General features: G+C 37.0%; 1 protein-coding gene across 1 annotated transcript in view; it reads left to right on the top strand.

The window, feature by feature from the left end:
• Positions 1-20,228, top strand: part of ENPEP (glutamyl aminopeptidase) — an 82,816-nt gene extending 62,588 nt beyond the window's left edge. Inside the window, exons 14-20 of the mRNA XM_060654430.3 lie at positions 6,229-6,379; positions 7,380-7,453; positions 7,559-7,663; positions 7,752-7,922; positions 9,569-9,709; positions 16,829-16,907; positions 18,302-20,228. Coding sequence (XP_060510413.1) covers positions 6,229-6,379; positions 7,380-7,453; positions 7,559-7,663; positions 7,752-7,922; positions 9,569-9,709; positions 16,829-16,907; positions 18,302-18,454 — 874 coding nt within the window. The 3' untranslated portion in view covers positions 18,455-20,228. The remainder of the gene's footprint in view (positions 1-6,228; positions 6,380-7,379; positions 7,454-7,558; positions 7,664-7,751; positions 7,923-9,568; positions 9,710-16,828; positions 16,908-18,301) is intronic.
• Positions 20,229-20,665: the final 437 nt, after the last annotated feature.

Consider the following 20,665-nt stretch of genomic DNA (forward strand, 5'->3'; position numbering starts at 1 on the left):
GGCAGAAGCTCATTAAATATGAGCTGAATACATACCTGAGGGATAGTATGCCAGCACTAAAGGAATGAGAGAACTATTTTACACAGACTTCCTCGATAATACACTGGAAGTCAGAAAACCTTCTCGACAGTTTTAAAGGAGGGAATGAGTAGGGCTAAAAAAGGAGCTGGGGAACCAGATTAAAATCTTGGTTCTGTATAACCTTAAGTAAATTTCTTAACCTCTCTCTGACTCTTGAGTAGAATGGAGGTGACCTGGTGAGACTTGTAAGAAATAAATGAAGTAATGTGCATAAAGCGCCCCAACCAATGTCTGGCCTGTAGCAAGTACTTAATTAAAGTGTACCCCTTGACTGTCCCAGACACTGCACAGGCCTGGGAAATTAAGTGGTAAAGGAAGATAATATTTCAAAACATAATAGAACCATTAAGAATTCTTTTTTGGGGGAAACTCTCCTCTGAATGCATCATGACCTTTTCCAAAGTTTGGCATCTTCTTGGCTGTTAGAAATTACACAGAATGGCACTATCTTTCTTTATGGTTTAATTCCCATCACAACACAATGCAGACAGTTCTTTTTGCTTTAAGAAGTGAAAGCCTCTTGAACAGCTCTCTCTGGGGAACTGTGTATAAAGCAAATAACTCACGGAATTGAAAGACTTTCTCGCATTTGCTCAGCTCCTCGGCCACAGCCCCGTAAAATTTTGAAGAGATAAGGAAAGGGAGAAAGTGAAACAAATCTGAAAACCAAAAAGCATGTAGAATCACACAGCAACCCATCTGGAAAATACCTGAGCTACCACCTGGGCTATTGAGCTATCACCCAATTTCTTTCTGTAACACATGAGGAAAACAAGACTCAGGGCAACAGAGTTCACTGGTGTTGACTGCATCCAGGTACAGATCACTCTGAAGCTTTAGGGAGAAAAAAGGAGAAACACATCACAATCACACACAACACATTCAGATCACTCTGAAGCTTTAGGGAGAAAAAAGCAGAAACACATCACATTCACACACAACACATTCAGATCACTCTGAAGCTTTAGGGAGAAAAAAGGAGTTACACAGGTAAGTGCCTGGGGTAGGATAAGAATTCATACGGTTCCGCTCGGTTGTTCAAAGAGAAATGTAACTATCATGTTTCATAAGCAGGACTAAAAGAGCACATCTAAAAATAAATGCATTCTTGATTCCCCTGTCCCCAAATTTGAGGAGCCAGTACTCTTACTGCCCTGGATGAATATCCAGATGGGTACATTTGTCTAAGACAAGGAATAAAAATTCTTGCAACGCTTCAAGTCCCCCAGACAGGCTCAGTTTGAGTAGATGGCCAGTCCAGTAAAACCATCAAAGTTACCAACTTCCTTTAAAGTTCCTCCCTGCCCCCAACTCAGGCAGGTTGTAGGCCGGCTACCTGCAGCAGGAACAAGGTGCTTGATGTCCTTCCCATTGTTTGGCATGGAACTTCTACTTCTTCCCCCCCTTACTGGGCTGCCTCTCCTTCCTCCAGACCTAAGGCAAGGAGAGACAGAAGGGAGAGCAGGTGAAGGGAAGAAAGAGCCTGACATACTGTCCACATTTGGTGCCGTCTGAACTTCGTAGATGTTGAATACTGACTCTTTTCCTTGTGTGCTGTTTTCTTCGGGTGTTTGCCATCCACACCCATTCTTATTGCTAAGAGTCTTTCTCCTGCAGTTCCTTGAGGTGAGCAAGTGAAAACCTCAGAACCACCTCTGCTCCACAGGAAGTATTCATATATCTTTTCCCCCAACATAGTCTGGAAGGATGGGCCACCCCATACAGTCTTATCTCTTCACTGTGAGGCCAGAGCAGTAGTCAACTGTAGTCTCTTACCCTTTAGATTTCTTGGGTATCAGACACCAGGCCACTGTGCCTCCAAACTCCAGGTTACACAGGTAAAACTCATCAAGTGGTCTCATTAAAGCCTCTTTTCCTAAGCTTGACATAAGGGGAAAAGCCTCTTGTATCTCTCTTTCCCCTGTGGAAGGAGAGCATTCACAGGACACTGACAGCACTCCCAAAAGTCCTCTTTTATTTTTATTAAAATTTTTTTTTAATGTTTATTTATTTTTGAGAGAGAGAGAGAAACAGAGACAGAGTGTGGGTGGGGGTGGGACAGAGAGAGAGGGAGACACAGAATCCGAAGCAGGCTCCAGTCTCTGAGCTGTCAGCACAGAGCCTGACACGGGGCTCAAACCCACACACCGTGAGATCATGACCTGAGCTGAAGTTGGATGCTTAATCGACTGAGCCACCCAGGTGGCCCCCTAAAGGCTTCTTTTAAAATGTCTCTCTCCCCCTAGCCTCTCCAATGCCTGCAATAGTCTAGTGGTGGGTTATCAGCTAAGAATCACAAAAATCTATACTGACCATGTTAGTTCCAATTTGGTGGGCCTGAATCTTACTTTGGGATTTAGGCCAAGGGGGGTTAGGCAAGGGGCCTTGCCAAAACTGAGAAAGAATCCTTTTTTTTTTTTTTTTTTTTTTTGTCCACCTGTTACCGTAGGTTTTTCCTTTTCAGTAGCTTATATTGTGCTCTGTGGCCCACTCTGTGCTACAGCCAGGAGAGGGGTGAAGAGTAACATAAGGGAAAGCAGAAAGTACTGGCTAGCAAGCCAGTGGGTGGGAGCGGGGGTCTCTAGGTGAAGAAAGAAGGGCAGAAAGGATGGCTTAAAGGGCCACCTAAGCTAATGATGTGGACAGAATTTCAGCCAGGCTTCACAGAGCAGTGGCTCCTATGACATCCAAAGTGAGGAGCAGGTTAGCAAATAAAGACAGCCAGTGAACATCAGCTATGCCAGGTTACAGATCTCTAGGTCACTAGTTTTACCATTTTATAGGTGTTTGAGAGGTGACCAGAGCACAACACAGACCTGGATAAGCAACCTCACCCTCCCAATCTCCCCCCAACCCCAACGCCGCCCATGGACTCCCTTTTAAAGGAGAAGTAATCAACTAAGTAATCAAAAAGGATCTATTTGTTTGCAAAGCGACTGTTTTAAGCCAGAAATTAGAATTTAATTGGCAAGTGAACCCTGAGAGATCAGACACATGGGAACTTTTGAAATTCTCCATACCACCCAAGGCTTCTCGGGGGAACATGAGCACATGAGGTCAGTTCCTTCCACCCAGGCACCTCTCTGAACTGTTTCTAATGTCCCAGTAAAGAGTAATGTTTGGCAAGACACTATGTTTACCTCAGCTTCTCTGAGGACTATGCTGTCTTTCCAGGTCACATCCAGGGAAGCAAAAACAAACCCTTTGTTACAGGATTCCCCAAACTTCCTGGCTGCCCTAGCTAAAGATAGGAGAGCAAGAATTCTCTCATTAGACCTGCTTGTCCTCTTGGCCATTGAGTTTGGTGGAAACTTTAAGTTTTAGCTTCCCTCTTCTCTGGATTATAGGACAGTTTAAGTCCATCAAGCTAGGCTTCTGCTAGATTGATGGAAGATTTTTTTTTAATGTTTATTGATTTTGAGAGAGAGAGAGAGAATGTGAGCAGAGGAGGGGCAGAGGGAGAGGAAGAGAGAGAGAATCCCAAGCAGGCTCCACACTTTCAGTGCAAATCCCAATGCATGGCTCCATCTCATGAACCTGAGATCATGACCTGAGCCGAAATCAAGAATCGAACATTCAACTGACTGAGTCACCCAGGTGCCCCTGGATGATTTTTGAATAAAGAAAATTCTTAACCACATCTGGCTTTCAGAAATGCTGTATGTCTATGGATTTAACTAATGGAATTTGAGACTCAAAGTTGCATAAGAATGATATCCTAGGTTGAGTTCCCTTTCTAGAAATAGAGTATGAAATGTGGGTTAATGTATGTGTAGTTTATTGAGAGAGAACTCTCATGAGATAGGGAGTATGAGAAACAGAATGGGACAGGGATAAAAAGCTAAGCCATAATATGGTCTCAGATGGAGTCGAGCTTTGCTAGATTCCACTAGAAAGCTATGAATTGTGCTGAAGAGTGGGTCCAACTTGAGGGAAACAGGTTGGCTTATTTTATTCCTGAATCCTAAAATTAATGGCCAGGGGTGGGGATTGCATAACCTTTTAGGTAGGATGGCTGTATTTGGCCAAGGGCTATTCTCTGAAGAAGGTGGCAGCTGTGAGCCAACACAGGACTGTAAGGGGATTTGAGAAGGGCACTAGAGATGACTTTGTTCTCAAAAGCAGGTCTTCACATGTGGTCCCAGCAGTATCAATACTACCTAGGAACTTGCGAGAAATTCAGATTCTTAGGCTCTACTCCAAACCTGCCAAATCAGAACCCCTGCTAAATCAGGAGTATGTGATTGAATGAACTTTCCAGGTGTTGCAGATGTATGCTCAAATTTGAGAATCATAGTTCTAAATGATACTGCTCTTCAGGGCGCCTAGGTTAAGAGTCCGACTTCAGCTGAGGTCATGATCTCGGGGCTCATGAGTTCAAGCCCTGTGTCGGACTCTGTGCTGACAGCTCAGAGCCTGGAGCCTGCTTTGGATTCTGTGTCTTCCTCTGCCCTACCCCCACTCACACTCTGTCTCTGTCTCTCAAAAATAAATAAATGTTAAATGATGCTGCTCTTCCTCTGGAGTTATCAAATACCAGTAGGAGCTGTGGAGTAACATAATTTGTGGAAAAAGAAAGGTGCATCAGCTAATTTCTCAAAATGTCATCCCTATAATAATCAGCAAAAATTCACTCCCAGTCCAGCGTTCTGACCATATGACTCAGACTTAAAGAAAACAAGTGATACCAAAACGGAACTGTTGCGTAGCTATCAAGCATGTTGGAAAATATAAGGCAATGGGATAGGATATTGATTTTCAACATTTGAATACGTAGTATTCCCTTCTTACTTCTACTTATGCTACCTAATTAGCCGATTCTTCTGGCCTTAGTAACCAAGACTCATTCCTTCCAATCTTCACCTATCTGAAATGTACAGACCACTTGGCTTCTGACCAAACAATCTGTCATCCTTCCTAAACTTTCATTGTTCTCTTCGCTAAATTGATCCTCAGAGCAACAACTATTCTTCATAACCACCTTAAAAAATCACCAACTGGACATGGTTGTTGCTCTATCCACCAAGGAAAATAGAGAATCATTAAAATTAGAAAATTCTCAAGTTTCAAGTATCAACACAAAATTCTACATTTTTTTTTTTTACTTAACCAACATTCTGAATAAAACACACCATTTCTCCATATTATTTATACTATTATTAAGGGAGGTTGAATGCTTCAAAATATAATTCCTTCTAAATAAGATCAGGAACTGAGAAAATAGGGGAAATCAACTCTCTGAACTGAAAACAAGCTGTGTATCATATCTCATTATGTAAATCAAATGATATCAAAGATTTGTCTTCTTCTCTATCTGTCCAATATTAGTACATCCTGTAATGAAACTCTTGGGAAGAAATCAAGATATATTTACTGTCTTATTCATTCACAAAATAATTTCAAACATAATAGCCAACACATCAATATTACTAATTCAATAATTTAACATTTATTATTTAACTTAAACTTTCAAAATGTAATTTGAAAAGGCAGGATTCCCATCTAAGGTTCTTTTTTAAAACCTAGTCTAAAATGTGAGGCATAACAGATTTCTGAGAACAGTATTTCAAAAGGCTCTAGAATCCCTTTTAAGGAGGAAGAAATTGGATTCTTTAAACTTTGAAATGTCAATAGAAACTTCAGATTTTGTGGAAGAACAAAATCTATATTTATTAGTATTACTTGGACGTATATGAAAAAGATGTTTTAATGGGCAATATAAGTTAAATTGGAATGTTTTAAGTATTCATAATTCATGAGTGTTGTCATTCATGCTTCTTCACATCAAATGTAATTTCCATAAGATATATTTATCATGGTACATATGTATATTACAATCAGCTTATGTCTATCCATCAATATTAGCCATAGCTAAATGGCTTTTATCCAAAATTTTACCTCAGCAATTTTTCAAATGTACTTTTCAATATTCTGTCTTCCACTTTACTACTGAAAGTATGAAAGCACTAATGCATCATGTGAACAAACCTCTTTGACTTGCCGCCCCAAAATAAATCCATTTTCTTAATTGTTTAATAGAAGGATTCTCATTAATGTTGAATTCTGTGATTTCCGTATGAGTACTTTCAGTCAAATGAGTACTAGTCTATGGTTTTAAATTAACTGTTTTTTTTTTCTCTTCCTTAGAGCTCAACTTCTAGATTATAAGATGGCTCTAAACTTGACCAAGTATCTCAGAAAGGAAGAAGATTTTTTACCATGGCAGAGAGCAATTTCAGCCGTAACCTATATCATTAGCATGTTTGAAGATGATAAAGAGCTTTACCCTGTGATTGAGGTGATGTTAATGCTAGATCTTATGAAAGTAAATGTGTAGCAATTAGAAGAGTAGGGAGATTTCTGAGAGAAGGAGCTTCCAAAGCACATCGACCTGCCAAGTGAAATGAAAGGAAAGTACAATGACATGACTAGTCAAACCAAAGAGATGCTATCTCTGTTTTTTTCCAACTTGAAGTATGTCCGTATTTCTGGTTCAGTATACCACATAATGATATATTTTAGTGTTGGAAAGAATACAAGAATTAATATTTTAGTTAAAATAGACAAGATACTAACTAGATCTTATTTTTAATGGACTTGTCAATGTTAAAATGAATTTATTCTTACCAAAATATAACATTATATTTCCTTATTCTTACTGCTGTTATTTCCACGTTGAGAGTTTATGATGGGCTAGTCATTCTGATTACTTTGTTTTGTGATTTCTGACACATTTTGCTAGGTCACTTGTGATTTTAAGGAAATTCTGGATTCAAATCTGTAGCTCTTCTACTTACTAAATGCAATAACTTGGACAAATGTTTTAATATTTGTGAGTCTTCATTTCCTTCATACAATAGGAATGTCAGCACTTCACTGTCCATGGCAATGGGATAGTGTAGACCATATAAAATAAAAACCCTTTGTAAATCCAAAAGCAATGTACATACATTAGTTATCACTATTTTAATGTCATCAATACTTGATTAATCTTCTTAGTGCAGTAGGTAGGTCAGGTGTTACTCTACTTATCACAAATGTTATTAACTAAAAAGTAGAGCTTAAAAGGGGCTTACCCAACGTTTTACAAAACATTAGAGAATCACCCAGGATGTTCTTATCTTCAAGACTGAAGCAAATTTGCAATGTGATAGAACTGAATACGTCCCTTCCCTAAGGAGAGACCCAAAGTTCTCTGGACTAGTATGAAAGAAGATTACAACAGGGGCTTCATATTATAATTATTAAGAAACTTGATAAACAGTAAATTCTTACTGTACATGGTGCTTTTATTTCAGGAATACTTCCAGAGTCAAGTGAAGCCCATTGCAGATTTTCTGGGATGGAATGATGTCGGAGACCACCTTACAAAGTTATTTCTTACATTTTTAAATTTTCACTTAATATTTGTCAGTGTATGTTAAAACATGTTAAAAAGTGCTCAAGGCCCCAGCTTTGTGTGTGTTTGTTTTTTAAGGTTACTACGTGCTTCCGTATTAGGGCTTGCGTGCAAGATGGGAGATCAAGAAGCTTTGGACAATGCTACCCAATTATTTCAGCAGTGGCTGAGTGGGACTGTAAGGTGACTGTCCAGCATGTGTTCATTTCTAGAGGCCTTCAAACTTAGAAATGAAGACTTTAAACCTCTGAAACACTGTTTCTTCTTCTAGGCTTCCTGTAAACCTCAGGCTTCTGGTATATCGGTATGGAATGCAGAACTCTGGTAATGAGACTTCATGGAACTATACTCTTGATCAATACCAGAAAACTTCATTAGCTCAGGAAAAAGAAAAACTACTGTATGGATTAGCATCAGTGAAGAATGTTACTCTTCTGTCCAGGTAACTTTTTTCTTCACTTATATGAATGGCATTTGATGGCTTATGTGTCACTTTAAGATGCTAATTAAAGTAAGATGCATTTCCAAGAACATCTATTATAACATATTTTCCCATCAAGAAACAAAATATCCATGTAAGAGTGGAATAAAGAAGGGTAACCTCACATGAAAACATGCTGGAGGTAGGCAGTTTCTAGTTGTGAGCAGTGGTTCAATATTTTCATCCAGAACCTGGGGTGTTTCTCTTTCTATTCTGCCATCCTCAACATATTGGATGTCTCATAACTTCTAGAGCTCCAAGTATTTTGTCTTCACACAAATATGTTAAGTGAAAGCAGAACAAGAGCAAAGAGTTTCTCCTCACAAGTTTCTTTTATGCTAAAGTCGAATTATCTCCACTTCCCCTCATAACTAGAACTGGATCACACTTGATCATTCTGGGTTATACTCTAGGTCTACCACTTGATCATTTGCTGACTAGGAAGAACTTGAATTCCTTTGACTGATTGGGGCCATCGTCATACTCTGAGGCTGGGGTAGGAGCCTACCTACTTCCCTAGGATCAGGGATACCTTGATCCAAGCCCAGAACAAAATTGTTTCTGTCAGCAGAGAAGGAGTATCTGCCACAATATGCGTGCGCGCACACACACACACACACACACACACACACACACACACACACACATTTATATTCCACTCAGAAAGACTGCTTGAAGACCATCTATGAATCTTCTCCCACTACACCTATGCCTCCAAATCAACTAACATCTGTCTTCATTCATATGTTGTATGGTTATGGTTTCTGAGTTATTTACTTCATTCATTTAACCAACACTTAGGATGTCCTTTCTATATATAGGTCTATAAATTGTGGGAGTAAAAATGAATAAGATGTGGTATCTATCCTTGAGAAGCTTATAGCTCATGAGAGAGGCACAATATAAATAGGAAATTACAATGCAATACCCAATTTGTAAGGACTATTGGCAACACCTTGTATCCACCTGGCAGAGCCAATAATACTTTTTCACCATCTTATCTCAAAGTAGATGTCAATTCTCCTTCTCGCTGCCCTAAAATAGTCTATCAAGAACTTGATCATTTTGCCACTCCATAAAACATGATATTGATCCATTATTTTGATGGCATTGTTCTATCTGATGAGAAAATTAGCAAGTGCTTACATGCCTTACTAAGACTCTTATGAATTAGAGAATAAAAGATAAGTTACACAAAAATTCAGGACCACCACTAAAGTGCAGTTTCTGGAAGTTCACTGGTCTAGAGTATGTCAAGGTATGCCCTCTAGGTACAGCCATGGCATAAAGTTAATAAAAAATCTATTGATTTGGTCACTTAATTTATCTTGGACTTATTTGCATTATACTATAATTATAGGTAATTAATCTAACCATATAGGTTACGTTAAAAGGTTGTTTCCTACAATCTAAGGAAGAACAAATAAGATGTGACTATTATCCTCTAGAAAATAAAATTATAAATACTTTCCCTTAATTTACTGGCTCCCTTTTTTTTTTCCCAGTGGGATAGTAAGTGGGTGAAGTGCTTTTATTCAATAAGTGCAGTTAATTTTTAAAAGTTAATAGCTAAAATTTGAATTGTTTTTCTCTTTGGATTTTCTTAGATATTTGGATTTTCTCAAGGACCCAAATCTTATTAAAACTCAGGATGTGTTTACAGTCATCCGATATATCTCATATAACAGCTATGGGAAGACCATGGCCTGGAATTGGATTCAACTCAACTGGGACTATCTAGTCAACAGGTGGGATAATCAGCTAATGGTCTGTTGTTCTCTTTGTTTGATATCATCTACATATTCTGTTTCTTTTTGCTGTGCTTTCTCTGACATCTATACAATATCTAGAATGGCATATTATTAGAAGTAAAGGATCATGGTAGTTTCCTCCTAAGGAAGCAATATACTAGTTAATTTTAGGCCTAATTCCTTTTCTGGAAGTTATTGTTTTAACTGATCTACAGAGTTCTGAAATCTGGAGAGATGCCTAAATTGTATTATTTTTAGTTTGGTTAAAATAAGTTAATATAAATCTCCCTGTTGTGTTAGCACTTAGTATAATTGCAGACACATATTTATTCTCGATTAATATTTAATGAAAAGTGAGAACTTCTGGACCTAGGTTCACATTGTAGCTCTATATCTTACTGAGCTTATATGGATGATAATTTTTATCTCCCTTGACCAGATAATTAAACTTTAGGTATTTTGAAAACTTCTTAAAAAGGGACCTATATTTCCCAGGCAATAGCAATCTTAAGATGGGAAATAGAAAGGACAAGAGAACAAGTCAAACTAAAGGGATGCTTTCCCAAATTTATTTCTTCAGCCCCATGTAGAAGAAATGTTGCCATTCTTGGTGCTAATCTTCTAAATTTAATGCTTACTCCCATTTAAAAATAGATCCCAAATAAATGTGCAAACATTGACCAAAAGACCTTTACTGTGTGCAATCCCCACGGTGGGAAATAGGCCGTTATCCTCTCCTAATCTCTCCTGTTTTCCCATCAGCACTACCTAGTTGACAATGACTTATCAGAGATACTAACTATGAAGAAAATTTTCTGTTCTCTTTTTTACCCCATCATTCATCAGACTGCCATTAGGTTCATTCACATTTCTCATCCTTCTGAGATCCAGATTGCATCTGTATGTTTCAGCCCCAATACCCTACATTGCTTTTGCCTATTTGTGATGAAAATTTTTCCCCTTTTTGTTCTTGTAATTATTGAGTGAAACTGCTCCATCTCTATGAAGTTTGACTGGTGCGTGTGCGTGTTTGTGTGTGTGTGTGTGATGCCTGTCCATCTGTGTATAACCATTTCAATGAAAGGCATGATGGAATTAATAAATCTACCTATTGGGAACATGTTGTTATCTGGAGATAACACTTCATATTATGCAAGCTAGTACCTTCCATTTGCTTACTATATGCCTAGTGACATGTACTGAGTTTTTTGTTTTAATCAAAAAGACCGTAAGTCATTTTTTTTGGCCTTTGCTGCAAGAAACCTATGCAGATAAAGAGTGCTTACTTCTGAATTATTATAAAAAAATGAGTAAATAATGTTCCATTTTGCATAATAAAGTGGCCATTCCCTTATTGTTTATTAAATAAAATACTTCTCAAGGCCTATTTGAATAGTTCTAGTGTGATTGATTTCAAATAATGCATATTTCATTTAAAAAATTAGTTCACTGTCATTCTTCTTAATAATTAAGAACTAGAAAAAAACAGGTGTTACTTTGTCATAAAAGTCATAACCATCTGGTCCTCAAGTAAATTAGACCTAATCCTGAAATTAAAAAAAAATGATAAACTATTTCCAGTGCTACTTCCAAAACCCTTGCCCAGGGCTTTTAATATTTCTTCATAGTCTAATGATCTAATTCTCATGAGGCATTATTTCACATAGACTCAAACATAAAATTATATTACAACCACATGGTGAACACAAAAATAACGCCCAATATTAATTATGGTTAGTTTGAATAAATAGAATTTTCCCACTAAAATTGGATAGGATAAATTAAACAAAAATGAGCAAGCTATATACAAATATGTTCAAACTTGAATATTTTCCAGAATTCGAATGAGTGGTTTTCCTGCCTAGGATCCTGAACAACTTATTGTCATCCTAAAATAAATAAGCTGCTTTTTTATAAAGGGTTTGTCATATGACTTTTATGACAACTGATGGCCACATCACTAATGCCCTTTCTAGTTTGAGACTTAACCAAAAAGTTCCAAGGGTACTTCAGCAATTATTCTTTGATTTTGTTTATCCCAGTAAGGTCTTAGATGAAACTGTGAAGGGGAATGAACTTAATAAGTCAGTAGTGTGGTGTGTTAGAGTTTGATTTTAATTTATGACTATGGATGAAAATTAAGTCAGTAGAGACATAATTGTAACTATTTAAAGACTGCCTCAAACAAAAAAATTAATTAGAATTAAAAGTTTTATGAGCATGAAATAATTTCTTTTGGATTATATGATAAAACTTATGTAAATATTAAATCCAAGAACAGGATTGTTACATAATATTATTTTTAAAATATTTAAGATAAATCTTTATTTTAGTTTTAAAAGTAATTAATAGGATAAATATACAGCATATTTCCCTTTAAATGCTACAGGCTATGTGATGTTGGTTTATTGGTATAAACATATTTTGTTCTGGCATTTTTAGTATTTATACAAGTAGTTTCAGTCTTTACTCAATCTCTCCATTGCTAGTTCCCCAAAATATTCTTTAATTTATAGTCACTAAGAACAAAGCAGAAGAGGAATATTATAGAAGTTATAGAAAGTCACTGAGAAAAATTGTGTTCTTACCTCTAATTAACAGACTTTCTTTGAATCTATAGAATATCATTACAGCAACTTAGTGTGATTCTCCTTTTTTATTTTTATCATTTTTATTTTTTTGTGTGATTCTCCTTTTTTAAATCCCCATTTTCTTATTATAAAATGAGTATGTATTTTATTGAACAAAATACAGATAAGCAAAAATAAGGATGCAAAAATCACTCATAATTCTACCATTTAGAAATAACTCTTATTGTCACACCACTGTTTCCTTGAGATATTTTCCTATGGCTGTTTATTTATATAAAAGGAATCATATTATACATATGATTTTATAACCTGCTGTTTCCCCTGCATCATCCTATATCATGGATGTCTTTTCATGTCTTTAAGTATGCTTCTTCAATGTTATTTCTAATGCTCAATCATATTTCAATGTCTTTTCATGTCTTTAAGTATGCTTCTTCAATGTTATTTCTAATGCTCAATCATATTTCAATGTGTAGATACATCTTAGTTTATTTGGCCAATCTCCATATGTTGGATCATAAAATTGTTCCAAACTTTGTGATGAATGTGGCAGAACTGTCACCCAGAAAAAGAAAATTACTCCTATCCTTGCTAATTGAGTATATAAAAACTGATATCTCATTTTAAATATAATTCTTTCACCCAGTAAATATTGTGTAACATCCATTATGTGCTAGGCACTGTGCCTGGCATTGAAGATATGATAGTAGAAACATACTGGTTCTCTGTCCTCATGGAGCTGAGAATCTGGTGATGGAGTCCAATATTAATTAAAGAATCACACTAATACATGTATACTTAAACCTGTAATAAGTACAAATAGAAGAGGTTCTATGTACACTGAAAGAATGTAAAAGGGAAACTGACCAAGTCAGGAGAAGTTGGACTTTAAGGGCTTCCCCAAGGAAGTGACAATTGAGCTGAATTCTAAAGGAAAAGTGGGAGTGACTTATGGGAACAGGAGGTGAAGCACTCTTGGCTGAATGTCTACTATCAGAAAAGTAAAAAGATAATGGCCAACCTTTTCAGGGTCAGGTTAATATTTGGGCTGTTGTTATAAGAGCAATGATAAGCCACTAAAGGGTTTTAAGTAAGAAAGTGAAATGATTGATTTTACTTTAAAAAGAAAGCTCTGGTAGTAAGTCACAGACCTAGATAGGGGCCAGAGTGGATTTGAGAGAAGCAGTCAGAGAGCTACTAGAACAGTCCCAGCAAAAGATAGTGGCAGATTGGACTATGGATGTAATGATGAAGATGAAGAGATAGGAACAACATTTAGAACTTGGTGAATTAGAAACAGGACCGTCGTGAGGGGACAAGGATAGTGCCTAGATTTCTAGAAAACATAAGGCTTGTAGAAGGAGAACAATGGCTTCAGTTTGCTATTTATGATGCCTTTGAGTCTCTTTTGAGATGTTGAAGTAGAGATGGTTTCAAGGAAGTTATAGTTCCTTGTCAAATGCTTAAATATTTAAGTTTAAAGTAAATCCAAGATCAAAAAATGCCCATTATATTTACTGGCATAAGAGCTATTAGTAACTCTAGAGATCTACTTTCTCAGTGGAGTGATGGGGGCAGAAACTAAATTGAAGCAAGTTAATAAAACAGTCAATGGTGAAAAAATGAAGACAAGAAATGTAGAGGACTCTTTGAAAAGTTTGACTCTGGGGGGCGCCTGCGTGGCCTAGTCAGTTAAGCGTCCGACTTTGGCTCAAGTCATGATCTCACAGTTCACAGGTTCAAATCTTGCATCCGGCTCTGTGCTGATAGCTCGGAGCCTGGAGCCTGCTTCAGATTCTGTGTCTCCCTCTCTCTCTGCCCCTGCCCCACTCACACTCTGTCTCTCTCTGTCTCTCAAAAATAAATAGACATTAAAAAATGTATCAAAAATAACAAGAAATTCTTGGGGCGCCTGGGTGGCTCAGTCAGTTAAGCGTTTGACTTCGGCTCAGGTCATGATCTCACAGTCCGTGAGTTTGAGCCCCGCGTCGGGCTCTGTGCTGACCGCTCAGAGCCTGGAGCCTGTTTCGGATTCTGTGTCTCCCTCTCTCTCTGACCCTCCCCATTCATGCTCTGTCTCTCTCTGTCTCAAAAATAAATAAAACGTTAAAAAAAATTTAAAAAAAAAGAAAAGTAACAATAAATTCTTTAAAAAAATAAGTTAACTCTGGATGTGGCGGTGAGAAAAAAGGATATTAAGAGATGCCAGATCAAGGAAGAGGAGTTTTTTCTTTCTTTATGTGGAAGATCATTTTAATATGTTTAATATATTTTAAAGCTGATGAGAAAGACCCAGTGAAGAATGAGAGCTTTAACATGTAGTACAGAAAAGATTCTTTAAAATTTTTTTTTTAACGTTTATTTATTTTTGAGACAGAGAGAGACAGAGAATGAACGGGGGAGGGCCAGAGAGAGAGGGAGACACAGAATCCGAAACAGGCTCCAGGCTCTGAGCTGTCAGCACAGAGCCCGACGCGGGGCTCGAACTCAGGGACCATGAGATCATGACCTGAGCCGAAGTGGGACGCTTAACCGACTGAGCCACCCAGGCGCCCCCAGAAAAGATTCTTTCAAAAATAAAGTGTTTAAGTGGAGAGAAGTCGGAGTCAATGCACAGATGGTAGAAGAAAACTAGGTATCTTTGTATATTTGCAAACTAAAAGATGTAGGAGTTACCGTATATTTTCTCTGTGGATTAGAAGACAAGGTCATCTTTGTTGGAGAGGGAGGAAAGCAGGAGAATGTCTGGAGGTTGGAAGAGAGTGACAACACTTGAAAAAAGTAATTCAAGGATAAAGAGAATGAATTGACCAGGGTAATGTAGGAGGACTGTCAATGTGGAGGGTCCATTTAAGATTGATATTATGAATTTTTAGTGAAACATTATGAAGAAAGTTGGGTGACTGTCCTTGACAGATTAGCCACCTGGTGCAAACACAGAGGAAATGGGCAGTTGATTTTCTCCAAAGCTGGATTTCTGCTGGAAACAAATTATTAAACTATAAGGGAGTTTAGGGCTTAGGAAAAAAAAAAATGTTGAAAATGGTAGACCAAGGAATCAAAGCTATATAAGAAAATAAGTGCAAGGAAAAGGAAGATCTGATGGTCTGGTGGCACTGGACCTGGTACACTGACAATGGTTAGTTATTAGAACATTTCATGTTTTTTCCCATTGGCATATTTTGTCTTTATGTTTCTTCTGCAAACTGTGGATTCATTTCCTTGATAATTTCACGTTGGCATATTTCTCCCTTTTAAATTTATATAGTGAAATGTATTTGTATAGTGAAGAACTGTATAGTGAAATATTTACATAGTGAAAATATTTGCTCTTTTCACATCAAAACAACAAATTTTGACTTAATTTTATGAGGTTGAATTTTAGTATAAACAATTTTTAAGATGTGTGTAATAATCTTAGTTTTTATCTCCATGGTTTCTGCTTCTGTTATGTGATAATTTTTAAGTGTAGAATTTCTCCTACCATTTGTTTACCTCTCTATATAGTGATATATTTTCTTTTATTCTTCTCTGGCATTCCAGTGGTTCAAAGTTAATACATAATTCTTGTGGTTGTTTTTCTTACACTGTGACTAGTTGTGATGAGATTTTTACCTGTATCATAATTATTCATATTACGGTCTGTAAGGAAATTTCTGATCCTTGCTCTTTAAGAGAAAAAGTGCAAAAGGGAAAGGAATCGAGTATCATCTCTAAAATCCTATCTTTGCACTTAGCTGTAAGTGTCTTTGCTTAGTCTAATATAGATCATATAGGCTAATATAAACCAATATGGTATGCAAGTAGCTAATAGAGCTTTTGAAAGAAGAATGAATAGCTTATATTCAAATTTCTGCACCTGCGGGAAGATGCACAGAGTATTTGTCACAATAAAGGTGACTAGAGCTACCCTGCTGTATCGAAAATACAGACATGCAGCAGCTTAAAGGATATGCGTAATTATTTCTCACTCAGGTTAGTCTGCTGAAGTGAGCATTCTAAGTTGTTGAAGTAGTTCTACTCTATGAGACATAGGACCTTATCCGATTGGTGTGGTTGAAGGTTGGAGGGAGGGGAGAAAAAGAAGTCCAAGGCAAGCGATTTTCCTTTCCCGAAGCAAGGAGGCAGTGGTTGAACATACCGCTTCTGCTCGTGTTCCACTGATACAAAGTGAGCCACCCATCTGCACCTCGCTATGAGGGAGGCTGACAAATGTAATCTCTATCTGGGTTCTCACAGTGCAGGAAAGAAGAACAGATTTGGGGAATACAGCAAGCAGTCTACCACATCCGGGATAGTGTTGTGGATCTGTCTACAAAAAAAGTGAAGGATTTACTAAGAATGCTTCCTGAATAGAAATATTAAATTAAATGTGTTTCTATGTTTTACTTACTCTGCAAATTACTTTAACACACACACACACACACACACACACACAAATCAAAAGCAGATGTCTACATCTAGAGAAATGATTTAAAGTTCTAGGCACTTATATTCCCTTTTACTTCCTTAAACTTCTCTTTAGATATACACTCAATGACAGAAACCTTGGCAGAATTGTCACCATAGCAGAACCATTCAACACCGAACTGCAGCTCTGGCAGGTATGAACCTAAATCCCTCTGGACTTGTCCAGGAAGAAAGAATTTAACCGTTTTCTTTGTTTCAAACAGAAATGGCATTTTCTCTATTCGGGTCGCAGAAGACAGGGAGAAAGAAATAATTCTTATATCTAATTAAATGTGTACCTATTTTTTTCTAAACTGAAAAACATTCAAATAATCAAGAAACAAAGTTTAAAAGTGGAGAAAGCTGAGGCCTTGGGAGGCTTAGAAGGCTACCTTTTGGCTTATCAAAGCTTGGATAGTATGTGTCCCCCGGTAAATGTAGCTTGGAATAAGATGGTCAAGATTTGATTCCTCTTAAAATTCATAGTTTTGGAATTAAATTTTTTTCAATGTTTATTTATTTTTTAGAGAGGGAGAGAATGTGAGTGAGTGGGGGAGGGCCAGAGAGAGAGGGAGACACAGAACCTGAAGCAGGCTCCAGGCTGTCAGCACAGAGCCCAACGTGGGGCTTGAACCCACAATCCATGAGATCATGACCTGAGCTGAAGTCCAACACTTAACTGACTGAGCCACCCAGGCACCCCTTTATAGTTTTGGAATTTAAAGACTTTTTAGGTTTCAAATTATCTCAGTTCCCAGAAGGAAAAACATTTATTAATGTTGGACAGAGATCATATGAATTTTCAGTATCTGCATATTATATGTTGGAATGATAATATTCTGTGTATTAAGAAACAAAATTCAGGCACCTGGGTGGCTTAGTCAGTTGGGTGTCCAGCTCTTGATTTCGGCTTAGGTCATGATCTCATGGTTCATGGACCAGTGCAGAGCCTGCTCCCTCTCTCTCTGCACCTTCCCCACCTCAAAAACTAATTAGTTAATTAATTAATTAATTTAGAAAGAAACAAAAGAATTCTCATTTTTGTAAGTAGCAAACAACACTATAATTGAATTTGGGGAAAGACTTTGGAAGGAAGAGGAAAAATAGAACGAAGGTTAAAAGAGATGTTATTGGAAGTCCTTAATAAGTGAATTGAGAGTATGTTAATATATTTCCGACTCCTGAAGTGAAAGGCTAATAAGGAAAGCCATCATTCCGCAGACCAGGTTTTCCAGGGAATGCCTGGGGAATGCATAGGAAACAGAGAAAGCCCCAGAAGCACAGCAGGCCATGCCAGCAATTTAGTGTGCTTCTCCTTCTCCAATATGGCAGAGCCTCCTTTGACTTGACATGGTGCCAGAAGTCCAGTAATGACTGCTAATGTAAGAGATGGGCTTAATCTAAACGATGCACCAAGACTGTACCTTGGTGTTGTACAATAATAATGAATTTCCAGGGAAGAAAGAAACCAATCCAGTTTGTAAGTAAAAGTCTTGAAGACTAGTTGGGCTTAAAATGACTTTCTTAATTATTTCCCTTTCTTTTCTAGATGGAAAGCTTTTTCAAAAAATATCCAGAAGCTGGAGCGGGAGAAAAACCTAGGCAGCAAGTGCTGGAAACAGTGAAGAACAATATTGAGTGGTTAAAACAAAATAGAAACACCATAAGACAATGGTTTTTGGATTTACCTAAGAATGGTTAATGTGTTCAAATATCATGTTTTAATTTTGTGAATCTATTGTTTCTCCTGTTAAACATTTGGTGGCCTAATTTAGAAGCACCATGGAGGGAGTCTTATACCCAGATACTGCTTTTGCTAAGTAGTGTGTTTATATGTCTTGCAAAACTTTTAAATTGTTCTTCTTTGTTTATGAAGGAAGATACTAATAGAGTAGTTAATGTACTCAGGGATTTCTTCTAAGTGTACTTCATAGGAGATTCTTTGCAAACTGAAGAGAATTTAATAGCCATTTTAATGTCTTTAAATATCATTCTCTATATCTTAAATCTGTGAAAATAGAACAATTTGGTCTTAGCTTTACATTTTTAGTACCAAAGAAACACCACTTAATCTTCTCTCTTGATTGATTTTTAAAGTTTAAATACCAGTACTTGAGGGACCAAAATTACCATCTTAATCTTTATTTTATTATTCAGAATTACACATATCTAATATCATTATATTCACATGTGTCCTACTCCTTTAAATCCTCAAAAGTAACCCAGGTTTAAATTTTACTCAAGGATTGCATGAATTAGCCAAATAAATGGCTTTTGCCTTCACTACAAAATCAACAAGTGAACTCTCTTTGCCTTTATAAAATAAATCTGAATGATTAACTTGAAAAAAATATATTGTTTTCCAGTGTCACTTTACTCTCGAATAATAATGACTGCAGCGTTCCCCAAATAATTTAGCATGAGGCAAATATGATTCAAGAACCTAGCCTTTTTCATGCTTGGTACTCTGTCATCCTGTTCCATTCCCTACAAAGCTCCTTCAAATATGCTATGAAATTAGAGGGAAGATAGTGCTTAACTTTGCTCCATGGATTTTAGAGGAAAAAGGCTAAATAATTGGAAACTGGTCAGGAAAGAGAGAAGGCTGATTATTCCATAAAACTAAATGGAATTAGAATTTAGCTTTGATCTAACCTAGCAATCTAAGTGTGAAAATGAGGAAACCCATGTATGTCTCCAGCATGACTCTGCATATCTGAGGATATTTCTTCTTATAGACAACTTTTATGTATAAGCCCTTAGATCCTAATCCATACAGAATAGCACCGATCAAATTTATGTTCGTGACTTGATTAAAGACATCAGTTTTGTAGAAGCCGGTGGCAAGAATATGTTTAATATGGCACTTGGTGCCTAGTGGACCCACAATGTAAGTCCAATAGGCAGAAAAGAAGGTAAATGACTATGTTCCAGTCTGCTATATCTAGAAAATCTAAATTTATTTGGAACCTTCAGAAGTATAAAATAATTTAAGATTGGTCTGATGATAATTCAAGCATATAAGAACAATGAAAATCTTAGCTTTGACTTTACTTACATAATAATGTGCCTCCATTAATACTCCCAAATTTTGTAAACTTTCCTACTGCTCTTTCATAATTATTGCTTCTCAATCTACGCAGCTAAACTGGCAAATTCAAATGTGGACTGGGGGAAAAAGATTTAAAAAAAAAAAGAAATTTCCAGACCAGAACTTTAAAAATATTTAAAGAAGAAGAAAAGAAGAAAAGACACATTAACACCATAAATCATCAGGAAAGTCCCACTATCCGCATGAGGCTTAACACCCTAACTACAGATTAATCATAATCAAAACCAGCAGTTCAAGTCTATGTATTGTTTCAAGTGGACAAATAAGGAGTGGAATGGTTTATCCTCCTGCTTTATGTAATAAATTATTTTTTAAAGAAAAATGTAAGTTTGAGGGCGATGGTAAATAAAGAAACTCCAACTTGTGTACAAGTTATTCTGTGTCCTTCCACTTTAAGCACCACAATGGAGAATCAATTGCTTAGCTTTCTTTACCCCACGTGAAAAAGAAATGTGTACACCTCTGTCATAATAACTCCACTAGCCCTTTGGGCCCTTCCCATAAGCATCTGGTTTTTAAAAGGCTGACGACCGATAGACCTATGCCAAGAACAATTTACTACTCTGCTTGCTTGGTTTGTCATGATTTTCACAAGGGAGGAAAATTAGTATGTTGTTTCCAAAATTAAAACACAGCAAACCATCAACTTTAAAAAATTAACTGGAAGAAATGATCGGCAAGTTCATGTAACAAGGGGCAGGGCCGGTATTAGTACCTTTGACCTAGGCAGTCTACTGTATCCCAGATCATTGCTATGTACCCACATGAATATAAACTAGGAATTCAAATAACAAACATAAA

This window comes from Panthera onca, chromosome B1 (assembly GCF_046562875.1).
Source record: "Panthera onca isolate mPanOnc1 chromosome B1, mPanOnc1 haplotype 2, whole genome shotgun sequence".
NCBI classification, from domain to species: domain Eukaryota; kingdom Metazoa; phylum Chordata; class Mammalia; order Carnivora; family Felidae; genus Panthera; species Panthera onca.